The sequence below is a fragment of the Gymnogyps californianus genome, chromosome 1, assembly GCF_018139145.2.
Source record: "Gymnogyps californianus isolate 813 chromosome 1, ASM1813914v2, whole genome shotgun sequence".
Lineage (NCBI taxonomy): Eukaryota > Metazoa > Chordata > Aves > Accipitriformes > Cathartidae > Gymnogyps > Gymnogyps californianus.
In genome coordinates, this window is record NC_059471.1 from 75,026,607 (window position 1) to 75,050,389 (window position 23,783).

At 40.7% G+C, this 23,783-nt stretch overlaps 1 protein-coding gene across 1 annotated transcript in view; it reads left to right on the plus strand.

Moving 5' to 3' along the window:
* The window catches only part of LOC127022606 (cohesin subunit SA-2-like), a 65,889-nt gene that overhangs the window by 28,217 nt on the left and 13,889 nt on the right, over positions 1-23,783 (plus strand). The window contains exons 13-24 of the mRNA XM_050906254.1: positions 10,003-10,110; positions 12,109-12,217; positions 13,060-13,177; positions 14,087-14,190; positions 14,634-14,726; positions 14,812-14,901; positions 15,912-16,115; positions 17,575-17,651; positions 18,652-18,739; positions 19,762-19,839; positions 21,727-21,819; positions 22,535-22,703. Of these exons, the coding sequence (XP_050762211.1) occupies positions 10,003-10,110; positions 12,109-12,217; positions 13,060-13,177; positions 14,087-14,190; positions 14,634-14,726; positions 14,812-14,901; positions 15,912-16,115; positions 17,575-17,651; positions 18,652-18,739; positions 19,762-19,839; positions 21,727-21,819; positions 22,535-22,703 (1,331 nt within the window). The remainder of the gene's footprint in view (positions 1-10,002; positions 10,111-12,108; positions 12,218-13,059; positions 13,178-14,086; positions 14,191-14,633; positions 14,727-14,811; positions 14,902-15,911; positions 16,116-17,574; positions 17,652-18,651; positions 18,740-19,761; positions 19,840-21,726; positions 21,820-22,534; positions 22,704-23,783) is intronic.

Consider the following 23,783-nt stretch of genomic DNA (forward strand, 5'->3'; position numbering starts at 1 on the left):
CATCTGCAAATTTGGCAACTGAATTCTAGTTGCCCAGCTTGCATTTTTAGTGAGACATGAAAGACCTTTCAGATCAAGTTTCTATTTTTAAAGCTACTGGTGAGAACCTCTATCTCATGAACTCCCAATATTGGATTTGGAATCATGGATTATTTTTAACAAATAATATAATCTTAACTGGTCAGGTACGCACCTTTAGAACATGTATCTAATACTGGAATAAATATTTTGTTGTTTCATGACGTGTTGGCAAGAAGCAAGGCCAGGAGTAACTTTTTCCCTCCAGTTAGTCCGTTGGGTACTCTGTGACTTTCTTGGGGAAAATTTACTATGTCAGTAACTCTCTTTTACTGGCTTCCATAATTGTCTTTTGGGTGAGTATAGTAGCAAGACCTCATTGCCAATTAATTCTTTTTGTGATGTTTTACGGTTGCAGTGCAGCTGTGCTCCATGTATGTTAGTAACAGCTTTGACCATCTCTTAACCATCACTGCATTCCAGTCCTGTGGCATATACATTGACTACTCTGCGTACTACTGGCCCATAAAACTGCTATGCTGGCCTTTACATTCTCTCTCATGCTAGCTAGAGAGGCAGTGAAAATACTGATCTTTTCAATTCACTTAGATGTGTTGCATTATTAAAAAAAAAATTCCACTGCTGATTCAAAACCCTCTTGCTTTGCATATACCTGTTTTTTTTCAAATCCATATTTGTATTTGCATCTCGTCTATCTCTGTGAGCTGAGATTTTTTTTCTTCTTGTTTTTTGCATGTTGTCTCAATTGAATGCCAAGGTCTTTGGGCTAGTAGATTTCTATTTTTACACAGCATGATGCGATCCTGAAGCTGAAATGAGCCTATGAGGTTTAGCATAATAGAAATTATTAATGCTTCTGAATTATGCATAATTGTTAGCATTAATGTTGCAAAGGATCTGAGAGGGAATAGAACTAGGAAGGAAATAAAGAGGGAGAAAACATGAGTGACAATGAGACCAAGGAATCTTACTGAAAACATTGCCCTTTAGGAGGCAAATTAGTTTAGTGTGCCTACTGCCAGACAATTCTGTTCACTTTTGTGTGCTTAACTGCCTAAAGGAGCAGAGGGATTTTGGAAAAGAGCAGCAAAAGTAATTAGGTAACTGTAGTAGATGAATGAGGAAAGGTTGCAAGTGGTGCAGGTAGGGGCACAAGTCTACAAATAGCTTGAATATGTGTCCTGGTTTTGGCTGGAATAGAGTTAATTTTTTTGTTGTTGTTATATACCTCTTCATTACAATTATTATTAGTAGTAGTAGTAGTGTATTTTATTTTACTTTCGTTATTAAACTGTTCTTATCTCAAAAAAAAAAAAAAAGAAATAACACCCGAGAAAAGACAAGTGATGCACAATGCAATTGCTCACCACCCGCTGACTGATGCCTAAGCAGCGATCCGCCCCTCCCGGCCAACTCCCTCCTGTTTATATACTGGGCATGATGTTCCATGGTATGGAGTACCCCTTTGGCTAGTTCGGGTCAGCTGTCCTGGCTCTGCTCCCTCCCAGCTTCTTGCACACCTGCTTGCTGGCAGAGCATGGGAAGCTGAAAAGTCCTTGAGTTAAGATAAGTGCTACTTAGCAACAACTAAAACATCAGCATGTTAGCAACATCATTCTCACACTAAATCCAAAACACAGCACTATACCAGCTACTAAGAAGAAAATTAACTCTATCCCAGCCAAAACCGGGACATTAGTTGAATGTAACTGAAATTAAACTGAGTTTTAAACACAAAACTTTCAAGTTTGAAATCTGGAAGAGCTGCCTTAGTGAGAACTGTGAGTATATTGCACTCCTTGAGGACTTCACATAAATAGTTTAAAAACTGTTTAATGGAGCTGATAAATACATTAATTCTCACCGCAGTGCTTTGACAGTGGTCAGTAGAGTTAATCCAACTTAAAAGTCAAGAAACTGAGGCTTGTAAGTTCCCAATGTCCTGCTTAGCACAGGAGGCCCAAGTCAAGTAGGGGTACATCACTGTTGTGCTTACAAATCTTAGTCTCCCTTCCGATTCTCAACTAGACTGGGAAGGATGTTTTAGTTTGGAGAGGGAGGAGCTACACTGTAGGAGAAACCTGAAAACTGGATTTGGCAAAGGAGCAGCCAGGGATCAGGTTAGGAAAGCCAAAGCCCTGATAGAATTAAATCTGTCCAGGGATGTTAAGGGCAACAAGAAAAACTTCTATAGGTACGTCAGTGATAAAAGGAAAACAAGGGAAAATGTGGGCCCTCTCTGGAAGGAAATGGGAGACCTAGTTACCTGGGATATGGAGAAGGCTGAGGTACTTAACGACTTTTTTGCCTCAGTCTTCACTGGCAAGTACTCCAGCCACATCGCCCAAGTTGCAGAAGGCAAAGGCAGGGACTGGGAGAATGAAGAACCACCCACTGTAGGAGAATATCAGGTTCGAGACCATCTAAGGAAACTGAAGGTGCACAAGTCCGTGGGACCTGATGAGATGCATCTGCGGGTCCTGAGGGAACTGGCAGATGAAGCGGCTAAGCCACTATCCATCATTGAGAAGTTGTGGCAGTCCGGTGAAGTTCCCACTGCCTGGAAAAGGGGAAATATAACCCCCATTTTTAAAAAGCAAAAAAAGGAAGACCTCAGGAACTACAGGCCAGTCAGTCTCACCTCTGTGCCTGACAAGATCATGGAGGGGATCCTCCTGGAAACTATGCTAAGGCACATGGAAAATAAGGAGGTGACTGGTGACAGCCAACATGGCTTCACTAAGGGCAAATCGTGCCTGACAAATTTGGTGGCCTTCTATGACGGGGTTACAGCATTGGTGGATAAGGGAAGAGCAATGGACGTCATCTCCCTGGACTTGTGCAAAGCATTTGACACTGTCCCGCATGACATCCTTGTCTCAAAATTGGAGACATGGATTTGATGGATGGACCACTCGGTGGATAAGTAATTGGCTGGATGGTTGCACTCAAAAGAGTTGCGGTCAACAGCTCGATGTCCAAGTGGAGACCAGTGACGAGTGGTGTTCCTCAGGGGTCAATATTGGGACCGGGGCTGTTTAACATCTTTATCGGCGACATGGACAGTGGGATTGAGTGCACCCTCAGCAACCGTTGACTGCACAGCAGACAACACCAAGCTGTGTGGTGCGGTTGACACATTGGAGGGAAGGGATGCCGTCCAGAGGGACCTTGACAGGCTTGAGAGGTAGGCCTGTGCAAACCTCATGAAGTTCAACAAGGCCAAGTGCAAGGTCCTGCACATGGGTCGGGGCAATCCCAAGCACAACTACAGGCCGGGCAACGAGTGGACTGAGAGCAGCCCTGCGGAGAAGGACTTGGGGGTGTTAGTGGATGAAAAACTGAGTATGAGCCAGCAATGTGCGTTTGCAGCCCAGAAAGCCAACTGTATCCTGGGCTGCATCAAAAGAAGCATGAGCAGCAGGTCAAGGGAGGTGATTCTGTCTCTCTGCTCCACTCTTGTGAGACCCCACCAGGAGTACTGCATTCAGCTCTGGGGCCCCTAACATAAGGAGGACATGGACCTGTCGGAAAGAGTCCAGAGGAGGGCCACGAAGATGATCAGAGGGCTGGAGCACCTCTCCTATGAGGACAGGCTGAGAGCGTTGGGGTTGTTCAGCCTGGAGAAGAGAAGGCTCCGGGGAGACCTTATAGCAGCCTTCCAGTACCTAAAGGGGGCCTACAAGAAAGCTGGAGAGGGACTTTTTACAAGGGCATGTAGTGACAGGACAAGGAGTAATGGCTTTAAACTGAAAGAGGGTAGATTTAGATTAGATGTAAGGAAGAAGTTCTTCACTGTGAGGGTGGTGAGGCACTGGAACAGGTTGCCCAGAGAAGCTGTGGATGCCCCATCCCTGGAGGTGTTCAAGGCCAGGTTGGATGGGGTTTTGAGCAGCCTGGTCTAGTGGAAGGTGTCCCTGCCCATGGCAGGGGGGTTGGAGCTAGGTGATCTTTAAGGTCCCTTCCAACCCAAACCATTCTATGATTCTGTGCCATAGGAAATAATATAATATATGTTACTAGTTCTAGTGGTCGATGTAGATGTCCCATGACAAGTAATTCAGTGCCAGCAGAATGTTGAACTCTGTGATTCTGTAGTGTTATTTCATAGCTAAGCCATGGACTTTGGAGGAGAAATTTAATTTGTTAGGCAAATGCACTGTATCTAGCAAGATTATTCAGCCAAGCCATTGTGCAGAAAAACAGTTAAGTTTATTGAAGGCTTAAATGCTATTATAAAAAGTGTTTTCATGTGATTGTGAAAAATAAGCTGAAGAGGGAGACATGCTTTGCATACAAATAAGGAAATTATGCACCTTTGTCTTGTTTAGTGGCTTTTAGGAAAAATAAAGAAATGTTATCTTGAAGTTGATAGAAGTAGCATATGAAGCAGTGAAGCAAATTATACTGCACAGTTCTAACTTCCTGCATCAGTAACTTGCTTGTAGCAGATTAGGTACTACCAAAAGGGAATGGCATGGAGCTCCTTTTGCAGCTCCTCTGTGATTCCTTCAGGTCCACCACACTCCTATTCAGGTGGAGTTATAGTAGTGCTTTGTTAAGCCTATTCCAAACAAAACAAAAATGAAAGACCAAAATGGAACAAGGGCATGTGCTTTCTCCTCTGCCTTCTCCTCTTTTCCATCCTCTCAGATTTATGCTTTCTTGGAAGTTACCTTCAGCAATTTTCTGCCATCATGCACCTCTATTCAAGAACCTTGAGATATATTCTGAAACCTTATCTTTCATGTCTGAAGAGTTAACAAGAAAAAATAAGAGTTACATGTCTCCTAGGGTTATGTTTCTTAATCAAAACAGCATACCATACAGCATCTGTCTAATGTGCATCTTGCTGCATTCTGTCACAGCAGAATCATAGAATCATAGTGTATTGCAACATGCTAATCCTATTTTAAAGTGGGTGGGAAAGGACTCTTGTTATATTGTAGTGGCAACCATGTTATCTCTCTGATCACCAAAGTGTCATCTTGAAATACCTGCAATGACAGCAGGGTAGAAAGCAGGAGATAACAGAACAGATTAGCTGATTTTTCTACTTAAAGATTTTATCTCAGACATCAGAATACTTTCAACATATATTTTTTGGTTGATAGTGCTCAGTACACAAATAATGTTTTTATAATGTATTTGCAGATTTGGATGTTTAACTTCAATTAATTTTAAATGCAAAATTATCAGATTTTTTTGACTGAGATGCTATACCTTGGATTACCAATGTCTCCATAACACGTGCCAGATCTTTCCCTGCGCAGCCACTAAAACCAAAAATAATAAGGTGGCAAAACTCTGAGAAGTGCGTCAGGTGTATTTTTATTTTACTGTCATGATTTTGATGGTTATCCTTGGTATAAGCACAGACCAAGAGAGGTGACTCCAGCAGTCACGTCTCTTGCGTACAGTAAAAAAAAAAGCAAGATATGGAATCTTTCAGCTGGTGCCATATACAGAACAAAATGGGTCTGTGATCTCCCCCTAGAATATCCCAGCTTCGGCTTTGTGACATGTTCACACTGAAGTGCAGAGAAAATGGTATGTCATGACATTGGTATGTGGAAGGCCATGCCTTTTTATTTTTAGGCACCTAAACACTGGCAGGCACTTCTGGCTTAATCTTTATCTGTTGCTTGGCATTCTGAGGGCTGTAAATTTGCAGCAGTATTATTGCTGTATTATTTGAAGTATTCTTTGAATGTTTGATGATTGGCTTATGTATGTAAAAAAGAAAGGCACCCATTTACTGTGGTAGTATTAGTGGTAGTGGTAGCAGGTGTAGTCAAGTGCTGCTACTTCCAGAGGCAAGTAAAACCCCTAAGCACTCATTTGAGTGGGAGTTCTGAGTATAAATCTCATTGTATCACAGAGAGTAGTGGTTGAGCAGTATGTGAAAGTAGTAGTAGTACATACAGGTATTCCCTCCCATTCAAGAAAGAAAAAAAAGATCCGATGCTCAAGTGGTGTCATGAGTGTCTGTCAGCCTGTGCTGCAAAGAAAATGGGTTGTTTTCCCCTGCTTTGCTTCTGTGCTATTAGGGAGTGCTTCATACATGGCCAGAGCTATTGCATCTGACCTACTCTTGTCTTGAGGAGGGAGGAAATAACACTGCTGTAGATTAATGGAAATGGGGCAAATTCCTAGCCTCTTTGAAGACAAAGTTAAAACAAAGAGGTTGGGATTTCAGAATCACAGAATGGCTGAGGTTAGAAGGGACCTCTGGAGGTCATCTGGTCCAACCCTCCTGCTCAAGGAGGGCCACCTAGAGCTGGTTGCCCAGGACTACATCCAGATGGCTTTTGAATATCTCCAGCAATGGAGACTCTGCAACCTGTCTGGGCAGCCTCTGACAGTGCTCTGTCACCCTCACAGTAAAAACGTGTTTTCTGATGTTCAGAGGGAACCTCCTGTGTTTCAGTTTGTGCCCATTGCCTCTGGTCCTGTCACTGAGCAGAGCCTGGCTCCCTCTTCTTTGCACCTTCCCTTCAGGTACTTACACACATTGATGAGTTCCCACCTAAGCCTTCTCTTCTCCAGGCTGAACAATCCCAGCTCTCTCAGCCTTCCCTCATAGCAGAGATGCTCCAGTCCCTTAATCATCTTTGTGGCCCTTCATTGGACTCTCTCCAGTATGTCCATGTCTCTCATACTGGGGAGCTCAGCTGTCGTGGTTTAACCCCAGCCAGCAACTAAGCACCACGCAGCCGCTCCCCCCTCTCCCTGTCCTGGTGGGATGGGGAGGAGGATCGGAAAAAAAAGTAAAACTTGTGGGTTGAGATAAGAACAGTTTAATAACTAAAGTAAAATAAAATATAATACTAACTAATAATAAAAATAATAATTGTAATGAAAAAGAATATAACCAAAAAAAGAGAGAAATAAAACCCAAGAAAAGGACAAGTGATGCACAATGCAATTGCTCACCACCTGCTGACTGATGCCCGAGCAGTGATCTGCCCCTCCTGGCCAGCTCCTCCCAGTTTATATACTGGGCATGATGTTCCATGGTATGGAATATCCCTTTGGCTAGTTTGGGTCAGCTGTCCAGCTTCTTGCACACCTGCTTGCTGGCAGAGCATGGGAAACTGAAAAATCCTTAACTTAGGATGAGCGCTACTTAGCAACAACTAAACCATCAGTGTGTTATCAACATTATTTTCACACTAAATCCAAAACACAGCACAGTACCAGTTACTAAGAAGAAAATTAACTCTATCCCAGCCGAAACCAGGACACCAGCACTGGACCTAGCACTCCAGGTGTGGCCTCACCAGTGCTGAGTAGAGGGGAAGGATCACCTCCCTCGACCTGCTGGCAACACTCCTCCTTATGCAGCCCAGGATACCATTAGCTTTCTTTGCTGCAAGGGCACATTGCTGGCTCATGTTCAACTTGGTGTCCACCAGGACCCCCAGGTCCTTTCCTAAGGAAAGGAAATTTCTAAGGAAAGGAAATTTCTAAGGAAAGGCAGTTTCATTTGTACTGGAAAGGCAGAGTCCTTAATTTGTACCTAAAGAGATGGCAGGCATGTTGCTGAGCTCTTTGACGTATCTGAACAATTCAGGCAAGGAATTTTTTGAGACACAAAGGTGTTGCATTCACTATTTCCATAAACGTGCTAAGAAGAGAAAACCTGAAATATAAAGAATAAAAAATTCAAATATAAAAAAAAGTGTACATTTGACTGGCATGTTCATACAGGAAATTCCATGTAAGCATTCCATTTAAGAAAAAAGTTTTTTACTGTGGGGGTGGTCCAATACTGGAGCAGGTTGCCAGAGAAGTTGTGGAGTCTCTGACTTTGTAGATATTCAGTACCTGATTGGACACAACCCTCAGCAGCCTGCTCTAGCTGATCCTCCTCTGAGCAGGGGGTTGGACTAGATGATCTCCAGAAGTGCTGTCCATCCTCAGCCATTCTGTGATTCTCTGTTGGCCCACTCTAGATCACGGTGTTTGTATAGAAATTTCTTCTTTTTCAAGCTGTCCACAGTTTTTTAAAAATATATAGAGAGAAAATGACAAGGGCAGCTTCATAGAAACTAGTGCTTTAAAAGAACTAAATAATAGATTGACATTAAAAAGAAGGAAAGAAACCTTGTCAGACTGCTAGTTTATTTCAGTAAATTCCCCATAGCCTTTTAATATAAAGACTTGCTATATCATGTATTTTTACTCCTGTAAGTGCAATTTGTTGTCAGTCTTTGTTTTATTCTCACTTGTTAAAATTGTAAAAATTTAATAAATTTGAAGAATAAATAACTTCCTTCATGGCTTCACAGGACACACCAATACGTATTCATATACTCTAATGCACCATGTTACGTCTTTCAATTTCTTACTGTTTAACCTCAATAAACACATTTTTACTCTATTTCCTCAGTTCTGTAGATGGCTGAATAAGAGTCGCATAAATATTTTCCTTTATGCTGATTTCATGATATATGTACTCAGAGCACTTTCTGTATGTCCTATTACTGCAAATACACACTCAAGGGAATTGCACGTTAAAAGAGGCCACCAAAACCTGCCTGAAGTACGTAAGGCACCTTTTCTTTTTGGTTGAGGGCAAGCGTTATCTTGTGAGATTGACCCATCACTTTTGGAGACATACCATCAGCACTTCCATTTAAAGACCTTTTTACTGTTCCAGTGACCATTGTAAGCGACCACAGAAAAAATGTGAAAAATTCAAGTGATACATGAGTAAATACATTGTAAAGCTAAAATTCATGGGGTATCAACTTCTATAAATGAGAGGCTATTGGCTTTGAGAAATGAGTGCTCTCTCCCCCCCCCAATTTTAAATCCCAGACAGTACTAAGAAATATTTGCAATGGACACTCTAGTGATACTCCCACCTAACGTGAGCTCACTTTTTTTCAGTCAGGGGTTGGAGGATGTTTTGGGGCTTTGTGACTTATGAGGATGCTAAAGGATACGATGGGTTTGGAGACAAATGGGCAAGCGCAGGAAGGGCTGCTAATTTTTGTAAGACATCACTGCCAGCAAATTAAGAGCATGAATCCTCAGTTTTAGAGAAGGTATTGGACTACAGCTGTAGATGGTTTTAAACTGCTACTACCTGAGGATTGAGTGCAGTAATAAATAAAAACCCTTTCCTCTCACCTGGCTGTAGTAAGTGTGAGGATGTCATATGTTGCTCTTTTATTCTCTGAAGTAGCTTAACCCAATGACATTGCTATGGCAGTAAGAAGCAGGCATTTTGAAACTGTAATCCTTGCTTTGGGCTCCACTCCTCTGGTATCTCTTCAGTGGGTTATTCAACCTTGATGCTTCAGTTTCCTTTTTGTGAAAGGTTGCTATTAATACCATTTCTACCTCTCATAGAGTGTTCTAGGTTTACTAGTTGGCATGTGGTATTCTTGAGATGTGTAGCTAAATGAAAAAAATTGTGACTTTGAGTGTGTTTGCGCAGAAAAGTCACAGTCATAAGCATACTATTAAGAATGTGTTTTGATTTCTTTTTACATGTGACTATAAGCCTAGTGTAATAGAATATAGGTTTTAAAATACTGTAATAAATCATTGAAAAATAATTTGTACTGCAAAATGAAGGCTTCTCGTTTATTATCTTCTATGGTGAACATCTAAGCATAAAGTAGAGGCATGATTTTCCTATTTTATTACTATTGCTCTTTTTACTGTGATCACTAATCAACCTTAATTATACTTTAAATTAATGTTCATGTCCATGCAGTGGGCCTGATTCGTCATGGCTTGCACAGACCTCTGTTTCTCTACACAGTGAGTAAAAGAATGCTGCCAATTTTGTTTGATAGCATTTTTAGTTATGTCCTACAAAAATTTATCTGTGTAAACAAGTTGCATGGCTATGGAGAATCAGGTCTAGTAAAAGCTGCATATAGCATTCATAATACTCTTTGCAGATAAACCTGAACTATAACTTCCGTTGTTATTTTTGCCTAGGAACTGTGAGGATGTGTTATCAACTGAAGACTGTGAAACATTATACCAGTTTGTTTATACCACACACCGTCCGCTTGCAGTAGCAGCTGGGGAATTCCTTTATAAAAGGTATCTCTGCCTGCCTGCCTGCATGCCTACTTCTTGCATATTCTCATTTGTTTCAGAATGAAGGTGGATTTATTTAAGAGGGACATTAAGCATTCATTTCTCTGCTGGAATTGTGTACCACGAGGGTAGTAGATGTGCTTTCTTCTGCTGAATCAGAAGAGAAATGCTGTCTGGGGGCAATCATTTGTTCCCCTGCATAGCCCTGGCACAATAGGCATGAGAAAAGTTGTAAGACTAACACAGAGAATATGAAACAACTGACTGATCCACAGATGCCATGCTATGTTGACAGCATGCCTCCTTTCTTTCTTCTTTCTACTTTCTTTTCCTGTTGCTTTGCTTCTTACAAGCTAATTCATCACCTGGCATCTGCTGGATTTCCATAGCTTTGGTGATTAATCACAAAAATGGCCTCCTCTTCTCCCTTTGGATGTTGCCTTATACATTGTAAAGGCTTTGAATAATGAGAGATGCAGCAGATTAAAAAGCCCTCCCAATTTTCTGTCAGGTTAATGAAGTACAGGGTTTATCTTCCCCAGGAGTAACTCTTATAAATGGGCTTCTTATAACAATGGTTGCATGAAGTGAATGGAGTTGGCGTGCTAAAAAGAGAAGAAATAAATATTCTGTCTCTACAGCTGAGAGAAATAATTTTGCCTTACAAAGAGGAATGAAATAAAAATATTTTGGCAAGACTTTTGTGGGGAAAAATTCAGAAATAATAATGATTTATGTTTCCACACATGCAGAATCTCCTCCTAGTTGTCTCTTCCTATCTAGCTGAATTGCTGACATTCTGGCGTTTGTGGAGCCAAGTCCAACAGAAAGACAAATGAAGATAAATTTCTGTTTTGATGAGTCTTCTATCACATCTGCTAGTCTTACTTAGTCTTTTGTGTTGGTCCTAATATTCTATCGTAAATCAGGTGTTTTTCCTCTCAGAACACCTACTGGGTTTTGCCATTCAAGTGATTGCCCTGATAACTTTACTTTTTCTACCCAGCTTCCCAGTGCAGTGTCGACACTTTGACCCTGTAAACTTCATCGTTGTCTTGTTTGCCCCATTCTTCTCTCCGGCACTTCTGCCAGCATAGAAATGTTCATTCTAGTGTGATGGAGATGTTAGTGACACCCTCCTTTCCCTGGTCATACTACTAGAAGTTTTAGTATAAATGCTTATGCTTCCCCCCCCGCCCCGCCCCACTTCTTAGTTTGCATGAAATCTCAATGTCTGCATTTTTAACTTAGGTTACTTACTTAGCTGGCATAAATTATACCAACAGAAGCACCTTCTGAAAGTATAAGCTTTTACTGACATTGAGTAGTGTGGTCCTGCTCTTAAATCCAAGCCATCTGGGCCTTACAGTAATCTGCGGGGATGGCCTTCCTGTATTTATCTTGGGATTAGTACTTTTTGTGAGCAGTACAGTCACACTCATTTTGGATAAAGAGGGAAATGGAAATTGAAGTGTCATACTGTGCTTCATACTTCAGACAGAAGAGGAAGAACAGTTTTTCCACTGTGTTTGTGAAGTTGAGTAAATTGCCTCTTATAAATACAAGATACTGTGCTTTCTTTAAGAAGCTTCAGTTCCAAGATGTACCATGATGTGAATAATGGTTGGGTAGTTATATCTCTGTTGTTAAGGTTTAAATTCAGCCTAGAGCAAGGCCCTTTTCAGGCATGAGCAAATGCCTACTTCATTATATGTTCAACGCTGTGGAATCTGCGTCTGTTGTCCAGAACGCTGGCAGGGTACCTGTGAAACTGTCAGAAATAGTCTCTGCATCCACAGGGATAGCAGATCTCTCATAATGGAAAACAATCTAATCTCTTTTCCTTTCATCTGATAAAAACGTCTAATGTGATTTGGAGTAAATAAGTAGACATTTAGAGGAAATACAGTCCTTGGGATCTTGACAGAATTGGTGTTAAATTGGCACATGAGTATAAGAAGAATGTGGCAGAACTGGACTGACTTCCTTTTCTGTTCGCAGGCTGCTTAGTCATGAGGGAGATGAAGAAGTTCAGCCCAAAGGAGGAGGGAAGTTTGGGTCGAGTACTGACCAGTTGAAAAGATTAATAAGTTTTTTCCTGGAGAGTGAGGTGAGAACAGCCCCTGCAGTAAGCCTTTTAAATCCAATATTGCATGTTAAATCAAGTATTGGCTTCCTTTTGAAAACTATTTCTGGTGGTGAACTCTGAAATGTTTGGTGTTTGGGATGGTTTCATTCTCTAGGATGAGTTTTTAATGAAGACATTTCTGTTCTGTTATATTAAAAGTAATTTACAACTATGTTAATGGAGAGACTCGGTGCCAAAGCAGCTTCTGAAAATGACCTGAAAGACTAATGCTACTGAGTGAGGGTTTTTTGGTATGTGTCTGTGTCTTTCTGCAAGCAAATATGGGTTGCTGTGCCACGACTCTATGCTAAGAACTGCATAGTTTTACTGAGAGTTTTATCAGCTTAAGTGCTGTACTTCACTGTTTGGCTTTTGCAGTGGTGCAGACCTATGTCTCGCCAAAGTGCCTCAGGCACAGCAGTTTTGAACCTTTCTGCAAAGAATTTCACAGATGTTGCTTAAAATGTTGACTTGTTTCTAGTCCCAAGGTTGGATTTTTAGTTGTTATGTTCAGCAATATAAAAGCAATACAGAAGCTAGTTTTAAAGAGATTACTTAGATTACAAAGGAAAGCTATCCTAAAAAGAGAAAAGCTTTTTTCCTGCTTTTCCTGCTTTTTTTGCCCCACTTTCCTGCTTTGTATCAGGTTGAAGACATGGTGTTTAAATGTTGATTAGCCTCAAACCAAATATGTTGGAATACTGTGTGTGAATATATGTGTGAATGACAAAGCTTTGTAATTGGAAAAAGGGAGAGGAACATATGAAGCTGTATTTCTTTTAATGATTTGTTTGCTTCTATAAGCTTGTGTTTTTAATCCCTAGCTACACAAACATGTTGCATACCTCATAGACAGCTTGTGGGACTGGGCAGGCAAATTCCTGAAGGACTGGGAGTGCATGACCACTCTTCTGTTAAAAAATGCTGAAGAAGATGGAGAAGGTGGGTAAGCAAAGAGCTTAGTTTTGTCTGAATGAATCTCTTGATACTGTTTTTTGAACTTAGCCTTCAGCTAGTTTAGGGTCATTCCATAATGCAGTACCCTTTGGTCCCAAATTGTGGTCCCCAAGGGCCACAAAGCAGATGCAACTCAATGCACTGCCAATGTGATATTTATATCAACATATTTGTTTTATTCAGTATTCTGTATTTATGTAATGTTAGTTTAGAAACTTTGCAAGAATACTTGCATAATTAAGCCATAATGCTTATGTAGCATTCACTTTTTTTGTTTGTTTGTCCAAAACTTAAGAATCTAAACGTATTAATTGATTGAAGTGCAGTAGTGTCGGGCTACTGTTCATGCCTGAAAAGAAAATGAGTAATGTGTTGCATTCATTGACTTCTAACACTCTAGAGGATTAGTTTTTTGTATAGTTATTTTAAAGTGAACTTAAATAAATCTTTAAGATCTCTTCCAACCCAAACCATTCTATGATTCTATGAATAGTTGTTGTAGTAGAAATGGAGGTGGTTGTGTGATTGAAATCAAAGTTTGTAGATGCAGTGAGTTAAAGCATTTTGGTACTCAAAGAAGCAGGTTTGTCCTAAATGAAATAGTAGTCAGTAGGAGTAGGCCTTGTTAAAACTGCCTGTGTTTTTGGGAGCCCAACTGCCCTAGAAAGTTTAGCCATGAGAGGAATAATTGTTTTTGTATTCAGTACATGTAGAAAATACTTTTCTTCAAATTAAATCAAACACTCGCTAGGTGTTTGTTTAGCAACACTGCATCTTTCTTTCTATAGTGTCCTTCCACAGTTGCTCAGATAAATGAGTAGGCTTTACATTAGCTGTTGCTGCATCTTCATTTTTCTTTTGTGTGATGCTGAAAGGAGACTGATTTACTTACAGCACTGAGTGATGCCCATGAAAGTGCTCTCATTGAAATTATCCTCGCAACGGTTAGAGAAGCAGCTGAAGGTCATCCTCCAGTGGGCAGAGGTCCAGCCAAAAAAGTCAGTGCATCTTAGTCTTATTTATTGTCCTGTAACCACATTCTCTTTGCCTTATGTGCTTTGCCAGACAGCATGTTCCTAGTGGTAGGTATATTGTAGGAAATAAAATGGCTTATTTTTATGAAATGACACAGTGTCTTTTGACCTCTAGATGTTATTAGTAGTGGATGTTGAAGGAGATGAGCATTAGAGGAAAGCCAGTTGAAGCATGTTATTGACAAATGGTGAGCATTTTATCCACAAGATATAGCTGTTCAGCGATTTGCATCTGATTTAAGGTTAACAAAAAAATAAAAAAGCATCTTGTTGTCTCCATGGAAAAGTATCTTTATCTTAGCTTGATATGCTTTATACAAAGGCATTTGAGTTAACCTTGGGTTACATGTAAAATTCCACTCAAATCTAAGAGATTTTATAATTGAAACAAAATGCTTTATCTACAGATTCTGTCAGTAAAAGAGAAGAAAATACAATTGGAAGATTGTACCAAAATTACTGAACACTTTATTATAGTGCTTCCTCAGCTCTTGGCAAAGGTAACTAACAGCTGCTCTGTGAATGCATGTTAAATATTTCATTAAAATTCCTGCAGTGTACTCATATCCTGTGTTTTCTCTGCAGTATTCAACAGATGCACAAAAAGTGGCAAATCTTCTGCAGATTCCTCAGTATTATGATTTAGATGTTTACAGTACGGGACATCTAGAGAAGGTGAATAGGAATTGAGGTAGTCGGTTCATATGGAATGTACTAAATTTATGTGACAATATACAGATTTAGTGGGACTTGGAACAAGTAGGAGACTGTTGAAATATAAAGAAATGGTCTCATACCTTGAGGAAAGTGGTCTTATTCAGGCTTTTCTTTTTGATTTGGGACTGCCAAAGAAAAGCTTTAGTGCTTGTCAGTTCTGATATGCTGTGACTGGCCCTGGTGGGTCATGGTTTGTGGTTTCATGTGGTAGGCCCGGCCCTGGGTTTTTCATTGTTGGGTGGAGAGAGGGTGGGTTATGCCATGTGTCTAAGCTGGTGTCTCCCAGGAGTTTTACTACAGAATAGGTTTCATTCTCCTTAAAGTCTGACTCCCAGCTGCTGGGGAATAATAGTAACTGAAAGATAAGAATGGAGATAGTATATCTGCTGATGGGAGAGGGATGGTCAGAAACAGATAGATGAAATCCTTGAAATAGCTTAATGTATTCTTAAGCAGGGATGTTTACAGGGAGGTAATGTTAGGCGAACACTCCTGGGTTAATTTCAGCACAAAACATTAACTGGAAGAGAGAGACTCAGCAGAATGGCAGAAGTTACCTCCTCTCACTAAGAGTGAAGACCTCAGTTGCTGACATGATCTGAAGCATTCTCCATCCTCTGCTGCTGAGGGAGACAACTTCCATTGTTTGGAGACACACCTGTCCTTTGGAAAGGCATTTTTTATTCCCTACCTTTGTCTTTATGTAGTGCCAAATGTGTATTGCTAAAGGAGAACTTAAAGCAGTTGTTTCATTCTTTAGGAAGATCCAGAGACAATAATAATGAAAAAGAGCTATAAACCTAGAAAGAAAGTTGTATCCTCTAATCCTGCCCCTCTGCTCCTTAGACTGGCATTTATTTCATGTTGGTTGTATGACCTGTAGAGATATATGGGCCTAGTGAAACGTATCGAAAGCATAAGTGGATTTTTGTACAATTTACCTATAATACCCCTTTTCTCACCTGCAGCATTTGGATGCTTTGCTGAGAGAGGTAAAAGACATTGTGGCCAAACACTCTGACATGTCTGTCCTTGAGGCTTCCTCCAGGACTTATTATATCCTCTGCAGTGAAGAAATTGCCATCTATAGCCAGGTGGATCGTGCCCGAACTCAACTGATAGATGAGTTGATGGGACAGCTTAACCAGCTCCTAGACGGCTCCTGGCAAAAGGTGAGTGTGACTCATTGTGGAGATAAACAGACTGTTTCCCTATGAAAAAAGAAGACAAAAAAATTAAGGGGGATATGGAACTATTCTTTGCCTGCTGTTTCTGCTTGACGGGAGCAGAGGTTTCAAAGATGGGTTTGCACCGCTGAAAAGATTGACTGTTTACATTTTAATGAAGCAGATGTATTTTGGCAGGAATAGAGTGGGGCAAATAATAAGCAAGGTAGTCCACACCAGCAACAGGGCATTTTATGTCTTCTGAATATTCTGGAGCTAAGCTCCATAGTTGCTCCATAGTTGCTCCATTACTGTGACAAAGATACTATGTGCAAGATAAGCTAATAAGTGCTGTGGATCTATAGGTGATGAGGCTGTTCCCCAAAAGGTATAGTTCTGTACTTCTACATACTTGATTGTACACAAGATGTCCTTTGTGCTGCCACTTTGGCTGTAGAGATAGTACTGGGAAAAAAAAAAACCCACCAGTCTGTAATGCAGATTGTATAGCTTTGGGGTCTTTGAAATGATGACTTTCCCCTTGAAGGAGGACTGCAGAGTCTCCCTCAAAGTTTTTCATTAGTTCTAAAAAGCAGAAACAGCTGGTGGTGATATGAATAGCTTGCTGGCTGAACTGAACAACAGAAGCCCGCAGCTGATCTGATCAACGTGCCGTCATGAACAGGTGTCATGCCATGGTATGAGAATTAACACTGGCAGGTTTTTATTGGACACTGGGATATTGTAAAATGTGTCAAGCCAAAAAATCCCCTAACCTCAGATTGGATTTATTTTGTTGGTCTTAAATAGATATCTATGTCAATGTGGGAGAATGTGTACTTATGAGAAACAAGATAAGTGCTAGACCAGGGATTCTTCAACTCCTTCGTAGTGTGATCCATATCTAAATAAAGACATTTTCTCCTGGAACCCCTCCCTTCTAATTCCTGGTTGTATATACCGTCTCCCATAATCACATAGTATACTTGTGGAAACTACAGCAATTGCATCTATGGGAAAGTATTTAATATATTTTTAGCTATCTTTGAATGTGATCTGGCAGCTGGAAGCAAGGAGAGTCAGCACCATGTGAACAGTTAGCTTTCCAGAGATCCTTAACAACTGTGTGAGGGACCATGAATGGCCTGTGAGTTTGAGGGTTAGCACTTCTGTGTTAGCCTAATTGCTAGTTTTTACTCTGTGTTAGTAATACTGTAGTCTAGGGAGGCTGCCGTGGGCTTATTAATGACAGGGACATTTCCTTATACAAAATTTCTGTGCAGTCAACGTGTTGTTTTCTTTTTACTGTAGAGGGAAACATGAGTAGCATGGTTAAAGGTGAAGGGACTGGGTGGGGCTGGAAGAGAGTAGTTCAAGCTTGTGGGTTGGTTGGGAAGAGAACACAGCAGTTGCCTTGCCCCACACTGGCTAATTCCTTTCTCTTTCCCAAACTTTCATAATTTAGGGAGAAGGATTTTGTACGGATGCAGGAGAAATTTCCCGGATGCACTCTGCTTTGAGAAGAGTAGCAGCTTTTCATAAGTGAGATGTTTGTTTACACAGTTTACTTTCCCATATACTTAAGTGTCGACCTAACAGGTGCAAAGTGAGAATTGCTCTTGTTTGTTGGGTTTAATAAGATTTTTCCCAAGAGAATGAAAATGATCCCTGTAAGAGGTGCTGCAAGGTTTAGTTTCTTCTTAACAGAACTGTACTCTTGGATATGGAATTCTTTTTGGCCTCGTTACTGAGGTTGGAGCATCAGCCCTAATGTGGCTGAGAAGTGTGCGCTACAGAGTTGGGATGTCAGAGTGGGCACAGAGATCCTCTCTGTGGTGTCTCCCTCCTAGCTGGATGCTTTTGCACTGCCTTACTGTCAACACTGGTGGTCAGTCTGAAGAGGGTATAGTGAATGCAGTCTTTTTTCCCAGCAGATGTAATCTGCTTTGTTTGTTTTAGTTTATTTGATCTTCTTTTGTTAAAAGATGGATTTCTCAAAAGCTTGGTTCTCCAGGGATTGTTCACCAAGTAAATTATTGTGCAAGATAGTAGAGGGTGGGGGAATTGGGCCTTCTTCTCAATGTGTCTTTTACCTATCCTGTGTGCTAGGGCTGCTCTGTTTTTGCAAAGAGAAGTCTAACGTTGAGTTGCAAATACTCAAAAGTATTAGAAACGGTCTTTTAAAGCGGGGTGGGGAAATTGTTCTTTAGACCTTTTTGGGCACTTAGAGAGTGTGGATAGAGTATAGAAAAAGGTACAGAGCTCAAGCTTCTTTTTCCTCTCCTCACGACACTGCAGTTTTGTGGTAGGAATGCAGACTGTAAAGCTATGGACTAAAGGTTGCAGTATTAGATCATGAAAAACTTAATTTCATTTTTCCCCCCCTTATAATTGATAATTAGTTGTTTAACGTTATTGGTGTACATCAGATGAAGGCAAAAATAGGATACATTTAACCTGTTTGGTCAGGTGAGATTTCATTTCTTGCTTAGTGTCATTATTGTTTCTTTTCACGTCATTATTGTTTCTTTTTCACTTGCAGTGCCCATGATCTTACGAAGTGGAATCTGTACGACAAGACTTTAAGGTTGCTGGTGTTTGAAAAGGAACATAGGAGTTTGCCGGTTCTGGTGAGTTGTTAATATTTAACATTGAAAGAGGTTTTTCTTGTTGAAAGCAGAAAAATTAGGAAACAGTAAATAATCTTATATATCAGTGTCCAATGAGGCAGGAAGATGGTGTTTCCATTTCTCAATGTGGAAACTGAGGCTGTCTTTGGTATAACGTTATTGGAATCGGTAAATTCATGCCATAGATTCATTTATTTTGGAGATTGTCCAAAACTATGATAATCATCTGACATGTGGATTGATCCTTTGTCATGCTCAGTACTTCCCATTGATTGCACAGTCTTGCACTCAGTGCACATGAAATTGTTGGGACTGTGAGGAGCCCCTTATAGATTGCATGTAACCAGAAACTGGAATACTTTGGACCTGTTGCTTGCAGATTGACTCTTGGTGAAGATGGTTTGTAATTACCAGTTGTCTCAACTGTAGCCTTTTGGTTGTCTGGTTGCCTCAACTCAAACATTGGCTGTGCCAACATGGAGATGTGTATCCTGGGATTACAAGGTGAAGTACTCTAGCAGTCACGAATGTTAATCAGTCCCCGTTTTCAGGAGAGGACTTGAGGTTATTCGGGAAGGGGTGAAATTTAGTTGAGTAGAGGGAGCCTGCAGCCAGTGGGTAGAGGTGGACTCCTTTAGATGGAGCATCGGAGCATGAAGGTTTGGCTTCTGCTCTGAATTGCCCTCTGGAGGAGTCTGCCGTTCACCAAAGACTGCAGAGGAATCCTGAGAAGCTAAGCTAAGTTAGCCTCTGTGAACACCTTTTTAGTACAAGGTTACTTTCCATTGAACTCGTCAAGATGAATTCTGCAGAAGCAGCACCTTAGTAATGAAGTTTTCAGGAGGCAACGTTTGCTTGTATGTAAACCTATTAAATTTATTTTGAGGGTGTAAATACTTTACAGTGGAGAAATGGTCATGCAAGCAGCATGCAGAATGTCAGGCTTGGATGCTTTGTTTTGTCCTAAGCTTCTTGCTGTTGAGCCTTTCATGTAAATAAAGGACATGTGTTTTTATTTGCAGATGATCCTGCCAGCTCTCCAGTGCACGTATTTTTCTCTCCTGTGGCAACTAGCTGCAGTTTCGGAAAAGTCTCCCAAGGTTGGCCACTCCACGTAATTTTGAAACCCAGAGTTGTGCTTCTAGAAGTTTAAGTTGCTTTTCTGTTCTCAGATTGCCAGAAAAACCCAAGCTTTCTAAGAAGATAATTTGTGTTTTTTCTTGAGGAAACCAAATTGGGTTGAGGCATTTTCTCTCTGTCTTGCCCTCTTTTTTTAAAAATGTTTATGCTTTTTCAGTCTGCAAGAGAATAAATGAACAATGGTTCACCTCTATTTTTATTGGAAAACATGTGCATCGAATTCCTGGGGCTTGATGGAGATATGGAACTTGTTCCACTGCCAAACAGTTTGTTGTTTTCTTGTTTTAAGCAACAAAGAATATTCAATGAAAACTCCAGGAAGTCCTGTTGCTTTGTTTCTTTTTTATTTTCTTGTTTTACTTACATATTTCTGGCAGAAAGTTTGAGGAAAGTGGTAATTTTCTCATCAGCTGACTATTTGCTTTCTTAATTGGTTTTATAAAGTGCCAAGCTCTGGCAGGTATTTCAGAAGACAGTCTAGTTTAAGACACCAGAGGGGAAAACTCTTTTATGCTTTGGTTCACATGTGAATGTGTACCTGTGTGGCTCCTCTTTATGGTGATTTCTGACTACACTGAGTGCTGCTGCTTCTGTCATTCTGTCCCCTTCCCCTGGTGCTCCTGTGTGTACAGAACAGGACGCTGACACGGACATTTGTTTTGTGTGAGAAATGCTAGCTGGGAGGTTACCCGTTTGGTGACTGATTCACTATCTATTCCCGTCCCGTTCCATTCCTGTGTGGATGTCCACATCTCTCACTGCTCTAATATGTTCTGCCTTTCAGTCCAGACACGATTAGCTTGACTGATAATGGGGCAGCACATTTTTTAATTTGGCCTTTCATATGGGAGCAGATTTTGATTGGAAGCACAATGTTACAGCCCACTGTGTAGGGCCAAATCTGGATGTTGGCAGAGAGAGAAGGTCCAAGAGCAAAAAAGAACATTTCCTGGACAGCAGCTCTAGGACTGTTTCTTCCCCCCCTCCTCCCCCAATAGTGTTAAGGCAATGTTTTACCTCCCTCTCTGCTTCTTCTCAGCATGCCCTGGGATGGATCCACTTTCTTGTAAAGATACAGTTGCATACCATGAAATCCAGCCCTCCTGTAAGGGCATTCCTCTTCTATTGACTGCTCAAAGCTCAGTGCAGTGCAACAGCTGGGACCTGGTGAAGGATCAGAAAGTGGCTGTGGGCACATCGATTAGTCTCTCTGCTGGATTCATCGTAACAAATAGAGGTGTCTAAGTTTCTGAGTGCCAAAGTTAACGGCGTAGTTAAACTGTGTTTCCTCTGTAGTCAATAGAGGGAGAGAGAAGAGCAACTCCAGGAGGCAATTCACATTGAAAATTAGGTGGGATGGACCACAGTTTTTATGACTCTACTTCCATCTCTAAAGTGGAAATCATTATCACTGCTTTATAAGGATAAGCTGAAGTGAATAAGTGAATAAGGGAATACATGCTATTAGAGCTGCCCATCCTACAGATGGAGAAACTGTGACTTGCTGAATACCACTAGCCTCAACAAGTGTGACAGATGCACATGTCCTACTAGTATTTGTCACATTTCTGCACCAGAGCAGGGGGGAGAAGTATATATTTTTATGGATTGACCTTTCTATCCCAGATATTGTGCCTGAAAACAAGACATGGTTTTAAAGTTGTTCATAGCTAGTAAGGTGTTGCTACTGTGAGATGTCAGCTTCTTTCATAATGTCATCAGCTGTGCTATCTTAAATGAATAATATCAGTGGAAGAATGATGCAACTGTTGTTTGTTCTGTAATTCTCTGTTGAATCATAGTGCCTAACATATTTGTCCTGTCACTTTTCCTAAATACATTTTTAGGAGACTCTTTTTGCACTAAGAAGAGAGTTGAGACGTTTCAGTCAGATTTGCATGTGCTTCCTCCACCATAAGGACAAAGATGTAAGAGAAAAGGTTTGTGTTTCTCTATCACTTAACTGGCATTCATGCTCAGTCCTCCTTTTAAATGCCTGCCTTTCTTTTCATACTAGTATTTCCTTCTACTGATTTTTGCTATTTTTTGTCTCTTAGCAGAGAAATAACTCTTTAAAAAACAATCTTCAGCTATTTATTGTAAAGGAAAATTAAAGTTATGTTAGTTAAAATGCTACAAAAGTTAGTGCTTTAATCAAGCGTAGATATGTGTCTGCATGGGTCCATCTGCAAAATCAGGGTCTGAATCTGAATGACTCAATTTGCCAGTTGATAATCATTGTGTTTTCTGATTAGACTGATCGGTGTACTGGTTGCTATCATTGCTTTATTAATGCCTTGCTATGAATATTAAAAAATAAAAAAATTGGAGAAATTGTCCAGTGATTCACGTGTTAAAAGAGAGATATTCTAGCATAATAGAGCTCTTCTTCCTTCCCATGGAAGTTTGAAAATCTGTAGGTGGTGTTCATGCATGATACTTGTATATACTGTATCCTAAGGTACAAGTTCTGGAAGGGCTTAGCTGTGGCATTTTACTACATGTTGGGACAAACAGAAATCTTTAGCTTGCAAGGAAGAAGTGGGATAGGAGCTAGACTGTGACTTGTGGTGTTTGATGGAGATGCAAAGTGGAGTTGGCATGAAAAGTAACATGGTCTCTAAATCCTTCTTTGGCTTTGTTTGCTTGATACAGGCCTTCATGATACTCTGTGACTGGTTGCTGATTTTGAGTCATCAGGATTCAAATAATAACGAAGAAGCAGTCGGACTTCTAGATTATCTTCCTAGCACATCACTTCAGGAAAAACTGCTTTTGTTTATCCAGGAACATGTTTTCATGGAGGAAGAAGAGGAAAGCAAAGGTTAGACATCTTCATCACTGGAGAAACAATCTACTGCTTTTGCTGTCAATTGTCATCTGCACTGAACATATCAGGAAAAGGGGCTGGTCTCGGGGTTTTTTTGGTTTTTTTTTGGTTGGGCTTCTTTACAAACAAAGTGGCAGACCTGTTATTCACTGATCGGTATCCACTGTGGATCAACCACAGGAAATAGCTGCCAGTTTACTTGTAGGATGAAAAGGGCTGATGTAATGCAGGGATGGGTGAGAATGTAAAAGTATTTGGTAGACTGACTTTGGTGGTACAGATGATGGTGTTAGAGGAAGGCCTTGCAGTGGTACAGTGTGACTCTGTCAATGCATAGACACTTCTAAGCCATCAGAGTAAAGGATTAGTGGATTTTGATTTGGGGAGTGCGGGGCAGATTTAGTGGGGAATAGTACTTCTTGCTCTGTTGCCTTTTTCAAACACATTCAGATGCCATATTGAGGCTGTTATTGTGAAGGCTGGTTTCTTTTGGGAGTATTTCGAAAATAGATTGTGGTTTTGAGGCTGAATTCAAGTGTCATGTTTTCAAAAACCAAGCATTGTTCTAGGTTACTGTGTCAAACTCTTGTCCTTCAGCTGTTCAGATGGAGTTCTGTGTTCAGTTTTGGGCACCATACTTCTTCAGGTCACAGTGTACATGCAAGTGATGGGCCTAAATTGCAACAGGGGGATAGCAGAAGAGAATCCTTATTGGTAAACGTAGAGATACAATAGAAAAGATTGCTCAAGTAGGTTGTAGTATCCTAGTCATGGGAGTTTTTGAAGCAGGTTATGTTTCAGGTTGCATATGTTATGTGTCTGAAACTGATAAAATTGATCCTGGTTTGGGTTAGATGGCCTGAGATCTGTTTCAAACCCATTTTGTATGATGCTTTCAATTTCTCAGTCCTCCCCACAAAGGATCCCTGTCATCCCATTGCAGATTCCTTCCTGAACGAGTGATTTTGTCATGCTATGGGTGTGCTTGTCTGTGTGCACAGCTGGCAGCTGCTCCATTTTAGTTTTAACTCTAAGTTGCAGATAATTCTGATCAGTCACTTGCCTTATGTTTGT